Here is a 22,486-nt window from a genome sequence, read left to right as displayed (position 1 = left end):
AAGTGGCAAGTTTTCGTGGTTTACAAAGTGCGGGGGAAAAGTACCACTTCCGAAGAGGATAGGTGAACACAGATGTTTTAGCAAGTGAAAGGAAAATGCTTAAGTTTTTAACGTATCAGATGCAGTCTGTGTTCTTGATATCACCTATCCCTGGGGAGGCAGGGAGAGGATGCCTTAAAGAAAATTAGTGTGACTTTTGATGAGAATGCTTTCAAAGTGTCAAGGTGTACTTATTTACTACACTTACCGTATTTTTCGCTCTATAGGATGCACCCGACCATAAGATGCACCTAGTTTTAGAGGGGGAGAACAAGGAAAAAAATTCTCTCCTTCTCTGCATAGCACCCCTTAAGCGAAGCGGCAGGAGAAACGGAGCCCCTTCAATTTCTCCTCCTGCTTCGCTGAAGGGGCACTGCGCAGAGAGGGAAAGCTGTGCAGCACCTCTCCAGCAAAGCGAAGCCAGGAGAGCAAGAGGGATCGGTGCGCACTGACCCCTCTCGCTCTCCAGGCTTCAGCAAAAGCAACGCGAAGCCTCCGGAGTGCAGTGTTGCTTTCGCTGAAGCCATGGAGCCTGCATTCGCTCCATAAGACGCACACACATTCCCCCTTAATTTTTGGAGGGGAAAAAGTGCGTCTTATAGAGCGAAAAATACAGTATCTATCTGCTTTCTTCTGTCATGGAACTGGATAGGGTTTGCCAGGCATTGCCCAAACCTAGACAGTGCCTCAGTCCAGTGTAAGAAATTAGCCAGGCTCGTTTGTTATTGGCACGTGTCCAATTGTGACCATGTGGAGATCTCTAGATGCCAGGCTGGCAACTGACATCTCCATCTGGCTGGCCCCTGTAGCAGGTAAGCAGAAGAGCTCATTTATTGCATTTATATCCTGCCCTTTTTCTACAAGGAGTCCATGGTTCACAGACCACCCCACCATCTCACTTAATCTCTACAGTGACCTTGTGAGGTAGGTTGAGAAGGTTTGACTTGGCCAAGGTCACCCAGTTAGCTTCATGACTGAGTGGGGATTTGAACCCTGATCTCTCAGGTCCTACACTGGCTTCCTAGAGTACTCCTCTTTGGGTCAGCTATATAAATTAAGTAGGTAAACAAATATGGGGAAAGCAGAATGCCAGTTGTAGAAGGATCTGAAATATTTTACTTGAAGTTAGAATTGGTTTTATTCTGGATTGTTTTATTTTATATTTTAATGCGTTGTAAACCACTTTGAGGGTTTCCCCCAAATATTCTTTAAAATACAAAGTGGTATAGAAATGAAATGAAAAATCATAATAATACCTCTCATTATTAGTTTTTTAAAAAGGCGCCTAGACATTCCAATGTGGCAAGTGCAACCTAGGTTTAAGGTGCCATTTGGCGATTAGCTTATATTTCTGAGTTTTTAACACTCTTTATGTTCCTCTTGTTGTGACTGTATAGGCTTGGCAGGTACAATTCGCTAGCTAGGCCAAAAGCTATACCTACTGAAATTTTGTTTTCTGCACCAGTGTCAAAGGTAGAAAGAGTTCCTTCCACCTTCTGTTGCTTCTGTGCTTTTTCTTCCTCGTTTATTTCCTCTTTTAAAAACAAAACAAAAACCTAAATATACAAGCAGAAAGAGATTGCGGTAGAACCGCTGTTGTGGCTAGGGCTGGGTTATGGTATATCAGTATAGCATCCAAAATGGGTTTGAAGTCCAAATTGTGATATTGGTTTCATAGTTTTTGACCTGGCCAATATATTGCAAATCATGGGGTGTGGGTGTGTGCTGTGCAAAAATTGCAATGTGGGAAAAAGCATGAAGCCAGCCAATGCCTTTACATAGCTCCATCCTTATTTCTGACATTGTGATATATCAGTATATTGCGATGCTTTGTTGTTGTTGTTTAGTTGTTTAGTCGTGTCCGACTCTTCATGACCCCATGGACCAGAGCACGCCAGGCACTCCTGTCTTCCACTGCCTCCTGCAGTTTGGTCAAACTCATGCTGGTAGCTTCGAGAACACTATCCTTGTGCCCTCCATCTTTCCCAACATCAGGATCTTTTCCAGGGAGTCTTCTCTTCTCATGAGGTGGCAAAAGTATTGGAGCCTCAGCTTCAGGATCTGTCCTTCCAGGGAGCACTCAGGGCTGATTTTCTTAAGAATGGATAGGTTTGATCTTCTTGCAGTCCATGGGACTCTCAAGAGTCTCCTCCAGCACCATAATTCAAAAGCATCAATTCTTTGGCGATCAGCCTTCTTTATGGTCCAGTTCTCACTTCCATACATCACTACTGGGAAAACCATAGCTTTAACTATACGGACCTTTGTTGGCAAGGTGATGTCTCTGCTTTTTAAGATGCTGCCTAGGTTTATCATTGTTTTCTCCCAAGAAGCAGGCGTCTCTTAATTTCGTGGCTTGTATCACCATCTGTAGTGATCATGGAGCCCAAGAAAGTAAAATCTCTCACTGCCTCCATTTCTTCCCCTTCTATTTGCCAGGATGCTTAACTGGTGATATATCACGAAGCTGAAAACCAGATATTGCCCAGCCTTAGTTGTGACCTACCTTAGATCAGATCCTGTCTTCCATGAATGCTAGTGCACACTTCCAAACGCTAATAGCAGAAGGCTTAGTTGGAACCTGGTTATGACCCCTTCAAAGGTGGGAAACCCCGTAACTGTGAAAATAACGAGACAGAAAGCAACCTGGGCCATACCATTTTGGAATGTGTACCTTAGGGCAGTTGATATTGACTTCAGGGGGAAACGGAAGAGTAAACACTAGTTCCTGCAGCATAATGTACTGTTGTGGTTGGTGCTTGTGTGCGGCGTGCCTTTGGGCTGGAACGCTGTAGCTTGGATAGTTTCAGAAGAAAATTTTGTCCCAAACTACACAAGCATTCCAAACCAAGGCAAGCTGTCATTAGGGAAATTACTATAACTAGGCAACTTGTTCATAAGAATGCTGATTGTAGGGTATTTGGCTAGCAAAGGTGGTTGTAAAGTGATTCCCATACAAAATAACGGCATTGATCTGTCCCCATCCAGCCATCATAGCTCTGAACTGCTGTAGTAAGAAAGGAAAGAATCGGAAACCCTCTAAATTAAGTAGTATTAAGAGGCATATCGGGACGCGGGTGGCGCTGTGGGTTAAGCCACAGAGCCTAGGACTTGCCGATCGGAAGGTCAGTGGTTCAAATCCCCGCGATGGGGTGAGCTCCCGTTGCTCAGTGCCCTGCTCCTGCCAACCTAGCAGTTCGAAAGCACATCAAAAGTGCAAGTAGATAAATAGGTACCGTTCCAGCGGGAAGGTAAACGGCGTTTCCGTGTGCTGCTCTGGTTTGCCAGAAGCGGCTTCGTCATGCTGGCCACATGACCCGGAAGCTGTACGCCGGCTCCCTTGGCCAATAAAGCGAGATGAGCGCCGCAACCCCAGAGTCAGCCACGACTGGACCTAATGGTCAGGGGTCCCTTTACCTTTACCTTAAGAGGCATATCATGCTCCTTCCTAAGTAATAAAACACTAGGTTCACCGTGGAGATACTTCCAACAGAGGGAGAAATGCTTGAAGCATGTAGATGTTCTGCGACAAGAGTCGGCAATTTTTTTTAGCGGCGGGCTGGTCCACTGTCCCTTAGACCTTGTGGCAGGCTGGGGGGGGTGGGGAGCTGGAAGAAGAGGTGAGGGGGGCAAGTACCGTATTTTTCCATGTATAGACTAGGTTTTTTCCCTTTAAAATAATGTCAAAAATAGGGGGCGTCTTATACACGGGGGCATCTTATAGATGGAAAAATATGGTATTCCTTCTCCCTAGCCCCAGCTGCTATGCTGCTGCCACTGCCACCACCACTGCCACCGCCACCGCCGCGTCTTCTCATGGGTAAGCAGAGTGAGCTCCTCTACTCTGCTGTCTGGCCCACAGGAGCACCAGGGCTGTGGCATAGCTCAGTTGGTTAGAGTGTGATGCTGATAACACCAAGGTTGTAGGTTCAATCGCTGTGTGGGACAGCTGCATATTCCTTCATTGCAGGAATATGATTCTAGCATATTTTAACTCTGAGATCCTAGCATGTTCAGACTTTTAAGATCTTTGGAATAAGTTTGTCCTCAGGAAAAACAGAATATACTCAAGCATATTGATTTAAATATTTTAGGGAGGAATGGGACCTCAATGGTTTATCAAGTGCAATCTCCTGCACAAAGCTAAAATCCTTCCCAAAACTATCAGTTTTGGTAGGTTTGCAAATAGTGCTATGAAAACATAGCTGCGTGTACGGTTCCTTATCTTGCTGTTTCCAGACAGCTAATCCCTGTAATCCCAGTGTTTCATCCTTTGCTCATCTGTTACCAGATGCTCAGTGCTTGGGGGAAGAAGGTGTTCAGTAAAGTAGCCGAAACTTCATTCAGACCTCCAATGGCAGGCAGTGGGCAGTAATATCACCAATCCAAAAGATTTCAGAAAACGTTATCATTAAAAATGCACATTTGGATAAACTTTTACTTAGCTTTGAGTCTTTATTCTCTTCTCCCACCCCCCCCATAAAAAAACAACCCAGAAGGTTTTGAAGGGTTTTTACAATGTCTGCTTCAGTACAGTGGTACCTTGGTTCTCAGACTTAATCCATTCTGGAAGTCCGTTCCAAAACCAAAGCATTCTAAAACCAAGGTGCGCTTTGCCATAGAAAGTAATTCAAAATGGATTAATCCGTTCCAGACTTTTAAAAACAACCCCTAAAACAGCAATTTAACATGAATTTTATTATCTAACGAGACCATTGATCCATAAAATGAAAGCAATAAATTATGTACTGCAGTCACACAGTCAATCAATTAGTTGTTGAATTGGGTCCACACAGTCACAAAAACAAACAAAGAGCCGCAAAAAAACAGACCTCGAAATAAATAGCAAAAACAGACAGACCTCGGCGTAAAACTCACAACAGAAGTGTGGCACTCAAAACGGAAGTGTGGCAATCAAATCAGAAGCGTAACACTCCAAACGGAGCACGTTCTACTTCAGAAAAAAGTTCGCAAGCCGGAGCACTTACTTCCGGGTTTGCAGTGTTTGAGTTCCAAATTGTTTGAGTACCAAGGCATTTGAGAACCAAGGTACCACTGTATAAGGACAACCTGTGTGCCAGACTGTCACCTAACAGCAGCTATTCTAGCAAGCTGCAGAGCAAAGGGGGAGAAGGGAAGCAGGACTCTTCCATCGGTTCTGCTGAAATACCAGCTTCCCAGACTAAGCTGCCTGAACATTTTCCATTCTAGCTGATCAATATAAAAAACTGAAGCTTCAGAAACAGGTGCCTCCACGCTCTGCCTGCCGTTCAATCCCCATCTCTCTCTTTTCAAAATTTTGTGCCGTGTCTAAAAGATCGTAAGCCTGAGAGCCGTGTCTCTCTTGGTTTTCTTTATTGTTCTGTAAGCCTCCCTGACAAACTCTTTGACACTAAAAAGCAAGGTAAAAATGCTTAAACAGTGTAGAAAATGGTTGAATTTCGTTCTGTTTGAATTTATTGATCCCTTTTATAAACTGGCGTGTTGTCACCCCGCCACCAAAATAAATGTTTTGTGCTTCGATAATAGGTGGACATTTGTTGTACGGTGTTTTCGGCACAGCTCAGTATGGAAAAGAGGCATACAAATTAGCTAAATCAATCAATAAAAGCATCTTGCTGTTAGCTAAAAAATGTTCGCCATCATTCCTGCAATGGAGACACTTGGATGCAGGATATATGGCTAGCCACAGAAAGCCCTATGCTTTTTGACAGCAGCATTTTGACAGCATTTTGACAGACAGCATTTTGACAGCAGATACCAACAAGAAGTGCCTTCTCTGTCAAGAAGTATTGAAGAAATATTTTACTTTTGCTTTTCTGTTTTCCTTTCAAAAAAAGTTGACAACTTACTAAAGATGCGATTACTTAAAATATTTTGGGAGTATTGGACCTGCTGGATTGGATTACAGTGGTACCTCAGGTTACAGACGCTTCAGGTTACAGATGCTTCAGGTTACAGACTCTGCTAACCCAGAAATAGTACCTCGGGTTAAGAACTTTACCTCAGGATGAGAACAGAAATCGGGCGGCGGCAGCGGGAGGCCCCATTAGCTAAAGTGGTGCTTCAGGTTAAGAACAGTTTCAGGTTAAGAACAGACCTCTGGAACGAATTAAGTTCATAACCCGAGGTACCACTGTACTGTAACATTTGAGCTCTGGAAATTTATTTTATCATGTTTGAAGAAGTGTTATATTATTTGTTGGTTTGCTATTTGCCGAATTGCTGTTTTTCCTCCTTAACTGGTCAAATTTCAACCTAAGCCCCAAGTTTCCTTTTTCTCCTCATGCCTGTGCCAAATAGGGCAGTCATCAATCCCTGTCAGACAGGAGCAAATACCTTTTTTGGCTTGTTTCAACAGGATATAAAAATAGGCCAACTGTCGGGAGAAGAGGAGGGACCAAAGAATAACGCAGCCGCTGCAAACCCAAATAAGTTGCGGTGTTGGTGCTGGGAAGTGAACAGCGGCCCTGACAGATGCCTAAGCCTTTAGCTTTTAAAAGTTCCCAAATGGGGCAGGTCCAGAGTGGAGGGAGTCCTTGTGGAGAGTGGAGGGAGGCCTTTCTATGAGTGGAACATGCCTTCCCCATTTCGAAGGACACTATTGGATCCAGCCTGATGTTCTGTTTTGGCAAAATGCAGATACAGAGAGCTGCTATTGTACTGGAATAACAATTATACTTCACTCTGGGTAACTCTCTTGCTGTGTTTCTTCTTTCTCTTCCCCCACCTTCCTGCTGCACACACACAACTCTGATTCCCCTTTGTTTTTAGATTCTAAGCCCCTTGGGCTATGATCAAACTTGTTTATTCTAAAGTGCCATGTGTATAATATGGCGCCAATTAAATAAATTGCATTTGCATAACTCAAACAAATATCATTCAAGTAACTTAATGCTTGGATCTGCTGGAGGTACTCAGTACCATAAAGTGTGATCTCTTATTTGACTTTTTATCCCACTGGGTTCAAAACATGGAGAAACTGTGATAAGATCTTCAGATGAGCCCCCTTTTGAACAAATGTACTGTCAATTGGTGCAATGTGCTAGGTATGTTTAAAGGAGAGAGATTTGTCTATAGTGCCACCCAGCTTAAGGAGGTTCAACACATGCCAACTTCAGGCCTTCTTCTTTGCCTTTTTTGATCCACCATTTTAAAACTAACTTTACAGCCTCTGCCAGCTGTTCAGTTTCCTAAATCATTGGATTTCCTCAGTGGTTGTGTTGTACACTGTCCCGGAATCCGTTGGAAGTGGTATAGACATCTTAAAAGCATGATTTCCTGTTGCTTTTCTAAAAATAAAAGTGTAACACCTGCCATCAGTCATGTGCTGAAATGATGCCTGCTTTCAGAACAAATTTCAAAAGTGTGATGGTTCTAGGGGTTGCTCGTGCGTAAATCGGCGCCACACCTGGCTGGGTTGCCTGAGTGAACCCTTTCTGTCCGGACAGCCACTCGCCCGTGGCTGTCTCAATCGCTGGCAGAATCCATCAGTGGGCACTTCTTGAACTTCCAGCAAAGAAGTTTTTTGACGCCTAGTCTCCGCCTACTCTCCCTGCACGGAAGCCTTCTGCGCAGGGAGGGTGTGGGCAGCGGAGGACCCGTGCTCTCCCCGCTGGTCCCCGGCGAGGAGTCATGGAGCCACCTCGCTGATTCCCCCATCTGCCCCCCTTCTCCACTGGCGCTACGCTGATTTCCTTCCCCAGAAGATGTGCTGCTTCTCTCCCTCCCGGGACGCTCTCCGGAAACCCTCTGGAGCCCTCCCTCTCCCCCTGGCTCCGATGGCAGTTCCCTGACAAAAAGTCACACTCAGTGCCAGATCGCTGTTTGGCTTGGACTGTGCCGCAGCATGGCAGAACATCAACTGGTGGTTTGGATGGCAGGGAGACATTTGGTATCGAATTCACTTTGTGTACAACCTGGTACATTGTGGGAAGAGGCTGCCAAGTCATGTGATTTTGTTCCTCTTACTGTTTTTCAGGGAAGCCGATATTTTCAGTTGACATTCATCCAGATGGGACCAAGTTTGCAACTGGAGGGCAAGGTATGTTCACAGATTATATCCTCTTGAGAAAACTCTGTTTCCAAGTTGATTACTGGTTACCTTGAAAATAAATCATGGATCATGTTTTTTCAATGCAGTACCAAAGAGTTACATGTGGGGCTGATTGCATGATAACCATTGCAAACCATACATATTTTTTTACTTTGATGCAGAGGTGGAAGGTAAAATTGCATAAGCCATTTCTCATAGTACTGATCTACCCTCCTTTCATACATGCAGAAGTAATGAACCACAGTTTGTGGCTTAACGTTGCGTCTGAACCAGTAATCTGCTTCATTTGGACCATGATCATTAAGCCAAGGTGTGTTCTTGGCTTTTGTTGGCATGAAACAACCCATGATCCTCAACTTGGATGTAAAAGTGTGCTGTGGTTCATGGTTTGCTGCTCTCGCTTGTGCAATAGGAGAAGCAAAATGCGAGAGATCTTTGCATTCGGGCTAAACTATGGTTTAGCATGAGGTCCAAACCATAAATGAGACTTGCTGTAAATCTTTCAACACTCATATTTTCAGTAAAGGTAAAGGGACCCCTGACCATTAGGTCCAGTCGTGACCGACTCTGGGGTTGTGGTGCTCATCTCACTTTATTGGCCGAAGGAGCCGGCGTACAGCTTCCGGGTCATGTGGCCAGCAAGACTAAGCCGCTTCTGGCGAACCAGAGCAGCGCACGGAAACACCGTTTACCTTCCTGCCAGAGTGGTACCTATTTATCTACTTGCACTTTGACGTGCTTTCAAACTGCTAGGTGGGCAGGAGCAGGGACCGAGCAACGGGAGCTCACCCCGTTGCGGGGATTCGAACCACCGACCTTTTGATCGGCAAGTCCTAGGCTCTGTGGTTTAACCCACAGTGCCACCCGCGTCCCTCATATTTTCTGTAGGATGCCCCATATAACATATTAAGACATTTCTTCCTTTAATTACCGTACAGTCAAGCTGCCCTTATTCTGTTGAATAGCGTTCCTGTTGAGATATGACAGGCGGTCACAGTCTGTACTTTTCAGGAACAATGGAAAAGGCTTTTGTTCCAACAGGCTTTCCCAGCTGCATAAATGTGTCCTTGCCATGAGTGTGTCTATTTGGCATTGTTTTAGTTTTGTTTAATTGTATCAGTTGTGTTTTTGTGTGTGTTGACTGCCTTGAGATTATTGTGTGAAAGGTGACTAATAAATGGATGACAATGATAATTCATTGCTGTTTTACACCAGTTCAGGGCTAGCTCAGATCTTTGGCTCCTGTTGATACTGTCCTTCACACGGGGAGGAGGGGTTGGAGTGCACATATTATGCTGTGACAGGTGTCTCTCCCCTCCCCCCCCGTTACCTGTGAATCTTTGCCTCCCCACTTAAAAGAGGTGAAATAATCACAGATAACACGCAAATGGCCATTTCCCTTATCCGATAGAAATTGAAGGGAATGGCAGCATTTCAATGGGGACTAAACCTGATACCTTCCCTGCCACACTAGAGATCCAGTTAGGCTTTTTCATGCATCACACGGAATGTGGGTACACTGTATACATGTGTTTGTTTGAAAACGGCGCTTACTTGTTCATTTGTACAGCTCAGCTAGCATGTAAGGATACCTACAGACTGTGCACTTGCTGGTGGTTACATGTGAATAAATTTTCAGTCCAACTGTTGCGTATAAAGATTGTGTGCTTGTTGAATATGTGTTTGTGTGTGTCTGTGGGCTGTGTAAATCCTGTAAGAAAAGGAAACAGACAACGGAATGTTATTAAATCACACATTTTAAAATCATGACAAACAACACATGCTTGTTCTACAACTAATATTGTTCAGGTTCTTCTCTCCCAACCATTTCTTTTCCTTGTCAAATTTTCAGATTAAAAACTAATAATTTATTATTAGTATCATTGCTCATGCTATTTTAACTGTCCTTTTCCAGTGCTCGGAGTGACATGGTTTTAAAACTACAGAAATAATTAAAAATCTATAACCTCACCATAGAAAAGAACAGAAACAAGAACTGGCAGCAATGTGTAACTGCTAGATCATCATCGCAATTCAGCTTTGCCTCATATAGATAGACCTTCTCCACACGCAAGTTTTCCCTGCCACAATGAAGGGCATTTTGTTAGCTCACATTGATCTTGACATTGCTCAGCGTAGTTTAAAATGTGTAATTTAATAACAGTCTGTAACTGGTTTCCTTTCTTTGCTTTATTTACATTGGCCGGCTCAACCCCATTTCTGTTAATCAAATCAACAATGCAAGCAAACCTTGTTGCTGTTTCTGAAGAGTGACATTTGATAATCTGACTAAATCGTCTTGGCCATTTCCCTTTCTTAGGTTATAAGTTGGAATAATCATTCTAGCTATTTGTCTCCATATGATGCTGTTTTGTTGTTTTGATTTCCTCCTGGAATCCAACCTGCAATTACACAATCCCTTAAACCCTGTCGATTTTAGCAAATCTGGTGCATCTGTATGCTATGGGCTGGACTGCAACTTTTGCTTCTGCGTAGACAATTTATAGTGTCCCAGTGCCAAGGGCAAATTAGCTGAATGTACCGTATTTTGAATGGGAATGTATGGGAATGTATGTATAGCTCAGTTGGTAGAGCATGAGACTCTTGATCTCAGGGTCATGGGTTTGAGCCCCATGTTGGGCAAAAGATTCCTGCTTTTCAGGGCGTTGGAATAGATGAGCCTCGTGGTCCCTTCCAACTCTACAATTCTGTGATTCAGCAGTTCTGAATTCTGTGGTTCTATGAAACACCGCTTGGGTGCTATAGAGTTGTAGGCTGTTGTTCTGCTCTTTTTAGGATTTTACCCCTATTAAATCGACCGGCGGGCCAGATTAGGACTTTGCACATGCCTGCTGTAATCCTATATAGTTTTACTTGGAAATAAGTCCCATTGGACTCAGTGGTGCTTCCAGCCTGTGGCCTTCAACCAGTCAAGACTTGAGACCCACCTCTGACTTCCAAGCTGCAACATAGGACCCATCTGATTTATAGCTGGTAGCCTTGTAGCAATGCATATGATTGAACCCTAAAATGGCAATTCACAGAACAATATACATAGTGTTACTTCTGCATCACTGCTGAATGAAAACGAATCCTGCAGCGTGAGCATGCAGTTGCCCAGAAATAGGCATTTTATTTTATTTTTTAAATGGCTCCTGCCTTCCTCCTTCTACATTGCAGCACTCGTGGAAATTGATAAAATGAGCATTTTGTCCAGTGAACGCGTCCTGGTCCAGATAAGCATGTAGTGCTCTTTTGGTCTGCTCAGCCGAAGCTGGAAATCCAACATGGCGGCAACAGCTTTGCTGAGGGCCACCTGGTGTGGCCTTGCGACCCATCCCTGGGTCCCAACCCAGGCTGAAGACCTATGTCCTGAGCAGATTTGTTGTGTGCTCTATCCAAAGCAGCAAGTGCAAGTATTTACTCTTGTGCAATGGAATTTATCCCCACCCTCTTGTTACCCCTCCCCCCCAAAAAAATCAGTTCTGGGTCGTCGTCCCCAACCCTCTGGAGCAGATTGGAGAGGAGGGTGCAGAGTGGGCTTGGGGGAGTTTTGCTGTGCAAATGTAAATGGAACTCTGTAGTTGCAACCCACCCACCCCACAGTGTTGCACTGTCAGTCTTTCTCTATTTGATCATCATCATGGCTGCATGCAGGTAACGGAAGTATTCTCTGTGGAAACACCAGCGCTTTTCTGTAAAATGGTATGTTGATTTCTCTTTGTCCTTAGGACAGGATTCTGGGAAGGTTGTGATATGGAACATGGCTCCCGTCCTCAAAGAGGAAGACGAAAAGAACGAGAATGTACCCAAGATGCTCTGTCAGATGGACAATCATTTAGGTATTGTACAACAGGGAAGCGCGGACTTCAGGTTTGTGGGATCCAGGAGAGCTCCAACATCCGCCAGGGTGGTTAGGTGCAACAGGCATACAGTACGGATTAAAGGATTTTGGGACCTGGAATTTGTTTGGCTGCTTTTTAGTACGGTACCAGAAATGGACAGAGCTCACAATTCTTCAGCAGAGAAATCCACTTCTGGTTTACCCTTCACCCCCAGCTCTCATAATTTCAGACGTATAATTTAAAGGGGCCAGGGCCGGAATTTTGTTCTTTAATAATTGATAGTCGGAAATCCTTGACTATTTACTGAAAATTGCCCAGAGATATAACACTACATCTCTTATCTACCTTCTATCTATCCCTCCTGGAGAATTACATTTCCATTTCGGTGCTGGTTGGTCAGTAAAGTTCCAGGAATGGCATGGAGTAGTGTTCTTCAACGTTGGGTCCCCAGATGTTGTTGGACTACAACTCCCATCATCTTTCACAATTGGCTAAGCTGGCCAGGGATGATGGGAGTTGTAGTCCAACAAACACAAGGGACACTACATGGTTCTGGTGTAGAGAACCGTGGGCCTTAATTGCATATCAGAGGAGTGTAGACTTTGAAAACTGCTTTGAATGTTACACTAAGCCATGGTTTGGTGTTAAGGAATGACCCATCTTCTTGCATGCTCTATGTCCCCCCACCCCCGCTTGTTCCACTTTTTAGAAATACCTTTCTGATGTCCAGGGATGAGTGGGTTGTGCTAGAATGCCAGATGGTACCCATTCTCAGTTGCACCATTTTTTAAAGGACCTTAAGTTATGCCACTGAAATATTTGCTAGGTGACCCATTCATTTTAAAGGCGAACAGAAGGCTGCAAAGATTTAGGTGCTCATACACACCACCTCCTCCAATATGACCCAGCCCAAGTTGTGAGATAAACATTAATGGCCCTGCCCTTTATCCACCATGAGAACATGTATGTGGGTACAAAAGACAGGGTCTTTCCAGTAGAGGGGACCTGAAGCATGGAGCATATTGAATCTTGTCATTGGCTAAGATTGGTTAATACCTGCTTATCAAACGAAGCATACTGCTATTGAGTGCATTGATAGGTCTTCGCCTCTGATGTTGCTGAGTTTTTGTTTCATTTTATTTTGCTTTCCTGGGTTACTGTTTTACAGACGTGACATTATGCCGCTTTGCTCGGCTTGTAAGCTGTTTTGATCATTGCAGGTGGAAAAAGCTAAAATTCCAAACAATAAGTACATTTCAAATACTTGTTTTGTTGGTAACACAACATCTCTGAAGAAAAGCATTGTTTGAAATGTAGGCAATCACATTTCCTTCCCTCTTCATTCATGGTTAGTTCCCCCTCCACTCGTACTGTTTGGTGGGTGCAGCCCCCACCTCCCACTGGTGGGACAGAAACACAATCTGTTTCTGCAGCTGAGATCCAGTGCATGAGCACTGCAGAAAGATAAAGATGCCATTACGATTATCAGAAGCATACAGGGAGAATTGCAAAGGGTGTGAACCCATAAAAAATACTGTGAACTATTCTGACATGCCTTGATATAAAAATCCACCTTCTTTCCGTTTGTGTGTGTTTCTTCCGTTTTAGCATGTGTGAACTGTGTACGATGGTCAAACAATGGCATGTATCTGGCTTCCGGGGGAGACGACAAGCTGATCATGATTTGGAAGAGAGCTGCGTAAGTGTGCTGCCCGCCCCAAATTTACGTCTTTCCCTGTTCTCTGAACGTTTATTGAATTATTCCCTGTTTCTTATCTCCAGAGTTCTGTAAACACTTTCTAGAATACAAAAAGCTAATTTTTTTGCCCAGGCTTTCCCTGACCCACGAGGTTGCACCCTGACTTATGTGTCTTAATCCCCTGAATTCCAGTTTTACTTGCTTTTACAGTCGTACCTCTGAAGTTGAATGCCTTGCGAGTCGTTCGTTTTGGCTCCCAAACGTCACAAACCCGGAAGTGAGTGTTCTGGTTTGCGAACGTTCTTTTGGAACCCAAATGTCTGATGCAGGTTCTGCGGCTTCCGATTGGCTGCAGGAGCTTCCTGCAGCCAATCAGAAGCCATGCCTTGGTTTCCGAACATTTTGGAAGTGAATCAACTGCCGGAACGGATTCTGTTCGACTTCCGAGGTACGACTGTATTTATATTGGTTTTGTTTGTTTTAGGTTTGTATTTTTGTTCCAATGAATGTTTTTTTTTCTATCGTACAGAGTCTACACTGCTTAGAGATTTTTTTTAAAAAAAATTATTGTGGTTAGGCTTTTGAATAAAATGAACAAATTAAATAAATATAGGCTCCCTATTAAAAGTCTCCTCTAAATGTGTGGTGGGGTTTTTGTCTGCTAAATTTCATTTCAACTGTTGTGGTGGTTCACAAAGGAATTCTGCCGTGTGGTTGCTTTTGGTAACTCTTGTTCCCGTCTTCCATAGGTACATTGGGCCGAGCACAGTGTTTGGTTCCAGTAGTAAACTTGCTAACGTAGAACAGTGGAGGTGTCTCTCAATCCTTCGAAGCCATTCGGGGGGTAAGTGTGTCTGAAACACTGGAAGGTGCTCACAATGCATTACTAGATCTCTCAACCCATCCCAAAGTTCAATCCCCGTTATCTGGTCTGCTTTAGATAGATGCTATTTGGCACCCAGTAGAATGGTCAGCAGGGATGCTGTGGGTTAAACCACAGAGCCTAGGACTTGCCGATCAGAAGCTCGGCGGTTCGAATTCCCGTGACGGGGTGAGCTCCCGTTGCTCGGTCCCTGCTCCTGCCAACCTAGCAGTTTGAAAGCACGGCAAAGTGCAAGTAGATAAATAGGTAGATAAGTAGATAAATACCTCCAGCGGGAAGGTAAATGGCGTTTCCGTGCGCTGCTCTGGTTCGCCAGAAGTGGCTTAGTCATGCTGGCCACATGACCCAGAAGCTGTACGCCGGCTCCCTCAGCCAAGAAAGCGAGATGAGCGCCGCAACCCCAGAGTCGGTCACGACTTGACCTAATGGTCAGGGGCCCCTTTACCTTTACCTAGAATGGTCAGCATTACATTCCATTGCACTTCTCTGGCAGTTATTTACATCCTCACTTAACAGGTGGCCAGCTAGATAAAAGACAGCAAATAGCAAGAGTCATACCCTATGAGCTCATCCTACAGTCACTACCGCACTTCCCCGTGTATAACACGCCCCCCTATTTTGGGGAACTCCAGTTTCAGAAGATGGCCCCACAGTTGTTGAGCTTTTTTTGGGGGGGGGGTTGGAGTTGTTGAGCTTTTTTGGAGAGGATTGCCCAGAGTTGTTCAGCTTTCTTGGGGGGGGGGGGATGCAGTGAATCACTAACCCAACAGTTAAAATCGCTTGCACCGCTCGCTGACAATCGCTCGCATCTGCAACAAGCAGACGGCTGTGAATTTCAGTTCTCTGAACTCAAAGGGAGCTGTTAAGTGGATGGGTGGCTAGTTTTCTGTTTCCCCTGAGAAATGGTTCGCTTAAGGTGTGTGTTTGTTTGTTTTTTGCATCCCCTGCAGATGTCATGGATGTGGCGTGGTCTCCTCATGATGCTTGGCTGGCCTCTTGTAGTGTGGATAACACTGTTGTCATCTGGAATGCTGTCAAATTCCCAGGTATAACGTAGAGTTCTGACTATCAAAAGGTAATGGTTTGTTTCGTGGGGGCTGCCGCTCAATATGGCAAACCTTTTTGAACAAAACAAACAAACAAACCAACCCGGTTCACCCATATAGCGCTAAGCGAAGCCCATGGTTTAGCACAAATGAGCATCACGTGGGTTCCCGGAACAAGGACTGTGCCCTCTCCTGGTCCTGCTGCTGCCCTACTACCTAGGACTAAGCCATGGTTTGGCTTAGCATTACGTTTGAACCTGGGCTCATGGTTTGTCTTGCTCCAGAAAAACCACATGCTGCAACCAGGGTTTGTTCTCAGTTTATTACTTACGATTTGTCTGGGGAAGGCAAACCATGAGCCCAAACTCAGATGTAATGCTAAGCCAAACCATGGCTTATCCCCAGGTAGCATGGCAGTGGCTGGACTGAGAGAGGAGTGCAGGGGCTGCGATCTTCACTTTGGAGACCCACATGTTTGCTCTTTTGCAGTAAGACATGGTTTGACTTGGGGCTACATGCAAACTGGGCTACCATGCTGACCTCATGAATATTACTGACCCCGCTAATATTATTGTCAATCTTCCAACGTCTTCTCTTCCACCACCTTGCAATTGTTAAGCTTTAGAGCAGGGATGTCCAACAAGCCGAATGTCCACGGCTTCTGATTGACTGCAGAAGCTTCCTGCAGCCAATCAGAAGCTGTGCGTTGGTTTTCGAACGTTTTGGAAGTTGAACAGACTTCCAGAACAGATTCCATTCAGCTTCTAAGGTACAACTGTATTCTTTCATATCCCCTAGTTGCATTTGTATGCAAGTGTCTTTTAAAAACAACAACTACTACTATGAATTCAGCATGATTGAATACCAGCTTGTACCAAGACGTTGTCGGGCTTCAGTAGCATTTTAAAGCTCTCTCAGCTTTATCCAGTTAAATAGTTCTTGAAAAAGTCAGCATGTATTTTTTTAAAAAAATCTTTTTATCTCTTTGCTGCATGCAGAAATTCTCGCCACTCTGAAGGGACATTCTGGCTTAGTTAAGGGGCTCACCTGGGACCCAGTGGGGAAATACATTGCGTCGCAAGCAGATGACCGAAGCTTGAAGGTGTGGCGTACCATGGACTGGCAGCTAGAAACCAGCATCACCAAACCGTTTGATGAGGTGTGTGTTGTGTTAGCCGTCTCAACAACTCATCCCGTGAACGAATATGACTGCAGATGTGGGGTAGCTTTTTTAGCACAGGGGCTGCATTCCTTTCCAGGTGGAGGGGCACAGGCCATTGATGGGCAGGGCTGGAGGAAGAAGTGGGAGGAGCAATAAATGTAATTTTAAACCTTCTTACAAGAGATGTCTTTCAAGACCTCCACAAGGGATTATTTATCTGTCCTGTTAGGTTTCCAAGGGGTTGCTCAAGAGCAAGCAGGCAAGTACCTCCCGGCTCGGCTGTGAAGCCTTGCTTTTGATGCAAAATAAACTTTATCTGTCCGGAGCGCCACTCTCCCATGGCTGACTCATTCACTGGCAGAATCCGTGAGTGGGCAGGGCTTAAATTTTCCCCAGCAAAGTAATTTCTTGACGCCCAGTTACGTGGGTAACGGTGGACCTCTTCCCTTCCCGCTTTGCCCAGGCAAGGTATCCTGGCAACACCTCGCCTCCTCCAAACCCTGCAGCTCCTCTCCACTGGAGGCGTGGTTACTCTCCCCCGCTAAGGAGGAGCTGCTTTCCATGATCTTTGGGGGCTCTCTGTAATCCATCCAGCTTTTCCTCATTCCCTCCTCAACCGATGGCAGTTCCCTGACATGTCCCTTATGCTTATTCAACCCCTAGCTTCAGATCAAGATGTCAGGGCTCCCAGGTTTGCAGTTCTGGGTCACAGGACAAGTGCAAACCGTTGTTTGGCGGTCCACATCCTGCAATCCAGAGGGAGGAGGAAATTACAATCTGCAAAGAGAAGTGGACAAGTGTGAGTCCAAGGCACCTGCCATCCAAGACAGGACTTTGCGCCAAACATCCAGGGCCCCACTCAGCCAATTAAGTAGAACGGCCCACAAACAGCAGAGTAATTGAAGTAATACACATTGGCCCCTTAAGATGTACATCTGTTAATCTCATATAGTCAAACCTCGGTTGTCGAACGTAGTCTGTTCCGGAAGACGGTTTGACTTCAGAAACGTTCGACAACCAAGGCACGGCTTCCGATTGGTTGCAAGAGCTTCTTGCACTCAAGCGGAAGCCGTGCGGGACATTCGGGTTCTGAAAAACGTTCGAAAACCGGAGCATTTACTTCTGTGTTTTCGGCGTTCTGGAGCTGAAACGTTAGAAAATGGAGCCGTTCGAGAACCAAGGTTTGACTAAAAGCACCTAACTGAACTCCTGCTTCCTGGCCTGTTCTTGATCTGAGCCAAGCCGTAGCAGCTGACCGATTTTGCCTTCTTCAGTCAGGTGCCTTTGAAATGAGGAGGTGCCATCATTTCCAAACTGAGCACCTTGTGCGGTTTTCTCCATATATATTTGGGTGCACGTGGCTGTTTTCTGTCCCACATATAGCTTAGGAACTCAGTGTGTGTTTTCCCCAGTTGCTGCATTCTGAAACGGGGGGTTCACGTAGTATAGGCTTAAGACAGTTGCAAATCGTAACCTCTGAAAACATAAGAAAATATAGGGAGCCTCCTGGAAAATGCCAACGGCCCATCTGGTCCAGCACCCTGTTCTCACAGTGGCCAAGCAAATGCTTGCTAGCAGGACCTAAATGCAACAGCAACAACTGGTATTCAGAGGCGGACCGCCTCCAACAGTGAAGGTACAGTGCAGCATCCCCAGCTAGTAGCCATTGGCAGCCCTATCCTCCAGGAAGCCAAAGTGGTTGGGTGACATGGGCACCTGTGAGTGCCACCCCAGATGCTGCCAGTGACAGATAATATGTGTTGAATCTGGTTACAGATAAGGGTGTCATTTATCATCCATGAACATTTGGCAAACGTGATGCTCAGTCCTTTCTGTGGCCTGGTTTTACTTTTCAGTGTGGAGGAACGACCCATGTTTTACGTCTCAGCTGGTCACCCGACGGGCACTATCTCGTCTCTGCTCATGCCATGAATAATTCTGGTCCCACGGCACAGATCATTGAGCGAGACGGGTGGAAAACCAACATGGATTTTGTTGGCCATCGCAAAGCAGTGACAGTGGTGGTAGGTTCATTTATTTAAAAGCGTTTATGAACTGAGAGATATGTATATACGCGTACATATATATATATGTACACACACACACTTGTACATATATATACAGTGGTACCTCGGGATGCGAACGGGATCCATTCCGGAGCCCCTTCGCATCCTGAAGCGAACGTAACCCGTGTCTGTGCGTGTGCAGGTCGCGTTTTGGCGCTTCCGCGCATGCGTGTGATGTAATTTTGAATGTCTGCGCATGCGCGCACAGCGAAACCCAGAAGTAATGCGCTCTGTTACTTCCGGGTCGCCGCGGAGCGCAACCCGAAAATATTCCTCCCGAAGCGTATTTATCCCGAGGTATGACTGTACATACACATATACATACGCGTGTGTGCACACACACACATATATATATATACACACACACAGAGTGGTACCCTGGTCCGTTCCAAAACCAAAGTGTTCCAAAACCAAGGCATGCTTTTCCATAGAAAGTAATGCAAAATGGATTAATCCGTTCCAGACTTTTAAAAACAACCCCTAAAACAGCAATTTAACATGAATTTTACTATCTAACGAGACCATTGATCCATAAAATGAAAGCAATAAACAATGTACTGCAGTCACACAATCAATCAATCAGTAGCTGAACTGGGGTTCCACACAGTCACAAAAACAAAACAAAAAGAGCCACAAAAACACAAACCCAAAATAAATAGCAAAAACAGACGGACCCCAGTGTAACACTCAAAACGTAAGTATGGCACTCAAATTGGAAGCGTAACACTCAAAATGGAGCACATCCGGCTTCCGAAAACAGTTTGTAAACCAGAACACTTACTTTCAGGTTTGCAGTGTTTGAGTTCCAACTTGTTTGAGTACCAAGACGTTTGAGAACCAAGGTACCACTGTGTTAAAAAACTAAGCAACGTACTGCATCAAAAACAAACAATGTTATTAAACTAATAATAAAACATAAAAACATATAGAAATAAATAAAAACAGGAATGCAAGACATTCAAACAAATGAAGATAGGGCTTGATCTTACCAGTCAGGCAAAAAGCTACACCTTTACAAGATACCTGAAGCAGGTGATAAGCTGCTACCTTGTGCGTATGGCGGGGGAAGGTTGTCCTATAGTGCAGGAGCAATAGCAGAACATGGCTATTTTCAGGTCAGTGCCCTGTTATTTCTTTAAGGTGTGGCACCACCCCTAGAATTTCCCCAAATGGTCTAAATTACTCCCTGTCCTGATCGTAGACAGAAGTGAAGCAGAACCAAAGAGACAATTGTTCTTATTTTAGGTAATTATTAAGCCAGGTCTTGCATGGGGTGGCGGGTGGGGTGGGGGGATAATAGAAGAGTAGGCTTCAGGAACAAAAAGTGACAAATGTGCTTATTTTAGCTATTATTAAGGTCTTGAAAGAAAGGAGGAGGGTAGTCGAGGAGGCTACAGGAGCCAAAAGAGCTCTTTTTCTTTTTCTTTTTCTTTTTCTTTTTCTTGCAATAGTATTTCATTGCAGCCATCCCAGAAATACACAGAATAGGCATGTTCGGAGAGATTTATATAATTCTTTGTTTGGGTCAGGCCTGACATACAAGTTTTAGCGAGGACCAAAAATACCTGCTCGGTCCTCTTTTGCACCTTAGCTCGGCTTCTTAAAGCAAATTAATTTTTAAGAGGACCCTCTGGTTGTTTCCCCTTCCCTTTTCTAGAAATTCAATCCAAAAATCTTCAAAAAGAAGCAGAAGAATGGGAGCTCAACCAAATCTAGCCACCCTTATTGCTGCTGTGCTGTTGGCAGCAAAGACCGGTCTCTTTCTGTCTGGGTAAGTAAGTCTTCTGTTCTAGCTGACACGGCCCAGCTCAGGCTGAGGTAGACGTGTATCTTGAACAGTGGACCCCACTCTGGTTCTGCCTTTTAGGACAGGTGTATGAACTTAATCAAATTGTTCATAGGAGCAGCTGGTTGTAAGCCGGCTGTTCAGAGTGCTGATTGGCTAGTCTTTGCGACCATCATGAAGCCACCTTTCTCCTGCCTTCCTGTCAGGCTGCGGAGAGTGCTGACTGGCTGGCCCTTGTGGAAATCACAATACTGCCACCAACCCCCCTGTTGTGGTTGTTTAAAGAAAGCTTAAGTGATACTGAATTAGCTGGTTGGGAAGCTCTTTTTTTTTTTTAAGAAAAGAGGTGTAAATTATGGTTACCAGATTTTTTTCAATGAATCCAGGGACAATTTTTTTGTTTTTTTGAAGCTGAGTAGCAACAAGGAGTCAGTAGTGGGGATGGTGAGGCAAAAGACCCTGGGCCCAAGCACACATGCATATTGTATAAAGGTGCCAAGCCCTTCTTTCGCACCCAGTGAAACATAAATGCGCAGTTTTAAAAAAACTGGGCAACGGCCCACTCATGACTCCTGAGCCTCTTCCATCTCCTGCCCCCTTCCCTCTTTGTTTTGACAGATAGGGGAGATAGGGGAGACTCAGGAGTCATGCGTGGGCAGCCATTGCCCAGGAGGGGCACAAGGCGCACGGTTTCTCTGGCAGACAAGGTGCAAAGCCCTTCTTTTGCAGCCTGTGAAACATAAATGCGCAGTATTTTAAAATAATGGGCAACAGCTTTTGCTGTTGACTCCCTGAGCCTCCCCCGAGGCTTTTGACTCCCGAGCCTCCCCCGATCAGTCAAAATAAAGGGGGAAGGGGGCAGGAGATCTGTACCACCGGACGTCCCCGGTTCCCCTTCGGCAGTGGCAGCAGCCAGGAGCCAGGAGCCAGCCGGGTAGCACTGTTGGTTCTGGCTGGTTTCAGGAGCTGCTCGCAGCTGTAGCATCCGCCATTTTTCCTCTCCGGAAGTCCCCATATGAAGTGTTGCGCACAAGACACTTCATATGGGGACTTCTGGAGAGGGAAAATGGTGGGCGCCGCGAGCAGCTCCTGAAGCCAGCCAGAGCCAACTGCGCTACCAGGCTGGCTCTGGGCTGCTGAGGCTGCCATTGCCATGTTTCCCGGGGACAGATTTGCAAATCCAGGGACTGTCCCCGGGAACCGGGGGCGTCTGGTAACCCTAGTCTAAATAATTTTTTAATTGGATGAATATGCTAAGTTCCTGAAAGAGAACATGGGTAGTGGCAGGGAACGAATTTCTGTTAGTGGTAGAAGGGATGTAGTTCCGTTATAGCGCTTCTGCCTTGCAAGCAGAAGATCGCAGGTTCGATCCCCAGCATTGCCAGGCAGGGCTGGGAGAGACCCCTGCTTGGAAACCCTGTAGAGCCATTGCCGGTCAGTGTGGACGATACTGAGGTAGACTGGCCAGTGGTCAGACTCAGTATCAGGGCCGTCTTAAGCATATCCGGCGCCATGGTGCAAAGATTCCTCCGGCGCTCCACCCCCCATTTCCCAGAGTTGTCAACCTTTTCCCAAGCCTCTGTGTGGATCGCTCTCCTCCCGCCGGGGCTTGGGAAGGAAGCTGCACGCCCGCCAGCCATATAGTTGACGGGGCGCAGCTGGCAGGCGTACAGGAGGGAAAGGGGAGGCCGCTGGCAAAGCCGCGCAGCTCCCCTACTTGCTGAGGCGGTCCTTAGAGCCTGGTGCCCTGGCGCAACGTGCCAGTAAACCCAATGGGAAAGACGGTTCTGCTCAGTATAGGGCAGCTTCTTATGTTCCTGTATATTTAGCAGTAAAAAAGCGAAGCTTAGGGGTCGGGGAGAGTCACAACAGGAAAACCTGTGCTTGTTCCTAGGAGTTATGTC

The 22,486-nt window shown here is 45.5% G+C and overlaps 1 protein-coding gene across 1 annotated transcript in view; it reads left to right on the top strand.

Moving 5' to 3' along the window:
- Positions 1-22,486, top strand: part of HIRA (histone cell cycle regulator) — a 55,713-nt gene that overhangs the window by 4,715 nt on the left and 28,512 nt on the right. Inside the window, exons 2-9 of the mRNA XM_080985087.1 lie at positions 8,021-8,083; positions 11,827-11,937; positions 13,549-13,639; positions 14,389-14,483; positions 15,473-15,568; positions 16,567-16,727; positions 18,587-18,754; positions 20,454-20,567. Of these exons, the coding sequence (XP_080841213.1) occupies positions 8,021-8,083; positions 11,827-11,937; positions 13,549-13,639; positions 14,389-14,483; positions 15,473-15,568; positions 16,567-16,727; positions 18,587-18,754; positions 20,454-20,567 (899 nt within the window). The remainder of the gene's footprint in view (positions 1-8,020; positions 8,084-11,826; positions 11,938-13,548; positions 13,640-14,388; positions 14,484-15,472; positions 15,569-16,566; positions 16,728-18,586; positions 18,755-20,453; positions 20,568-22,486) is intronic.

The sequence above is a fragment of the Podarcis pityusensis genome (genome assembly GCF_964106645.2).
Source record: "Podarcis pityusensis genome assembly, chromosome: 16".
NCBI lineage: Eukaryota > Metazoa > Chordata > Lepidosauria > Squamata > Lacertidae > Podarcis > Podarcis pityusensis.
This window is presented reverse-complemented; position numbering and strand designations above follow the sequence as displayed.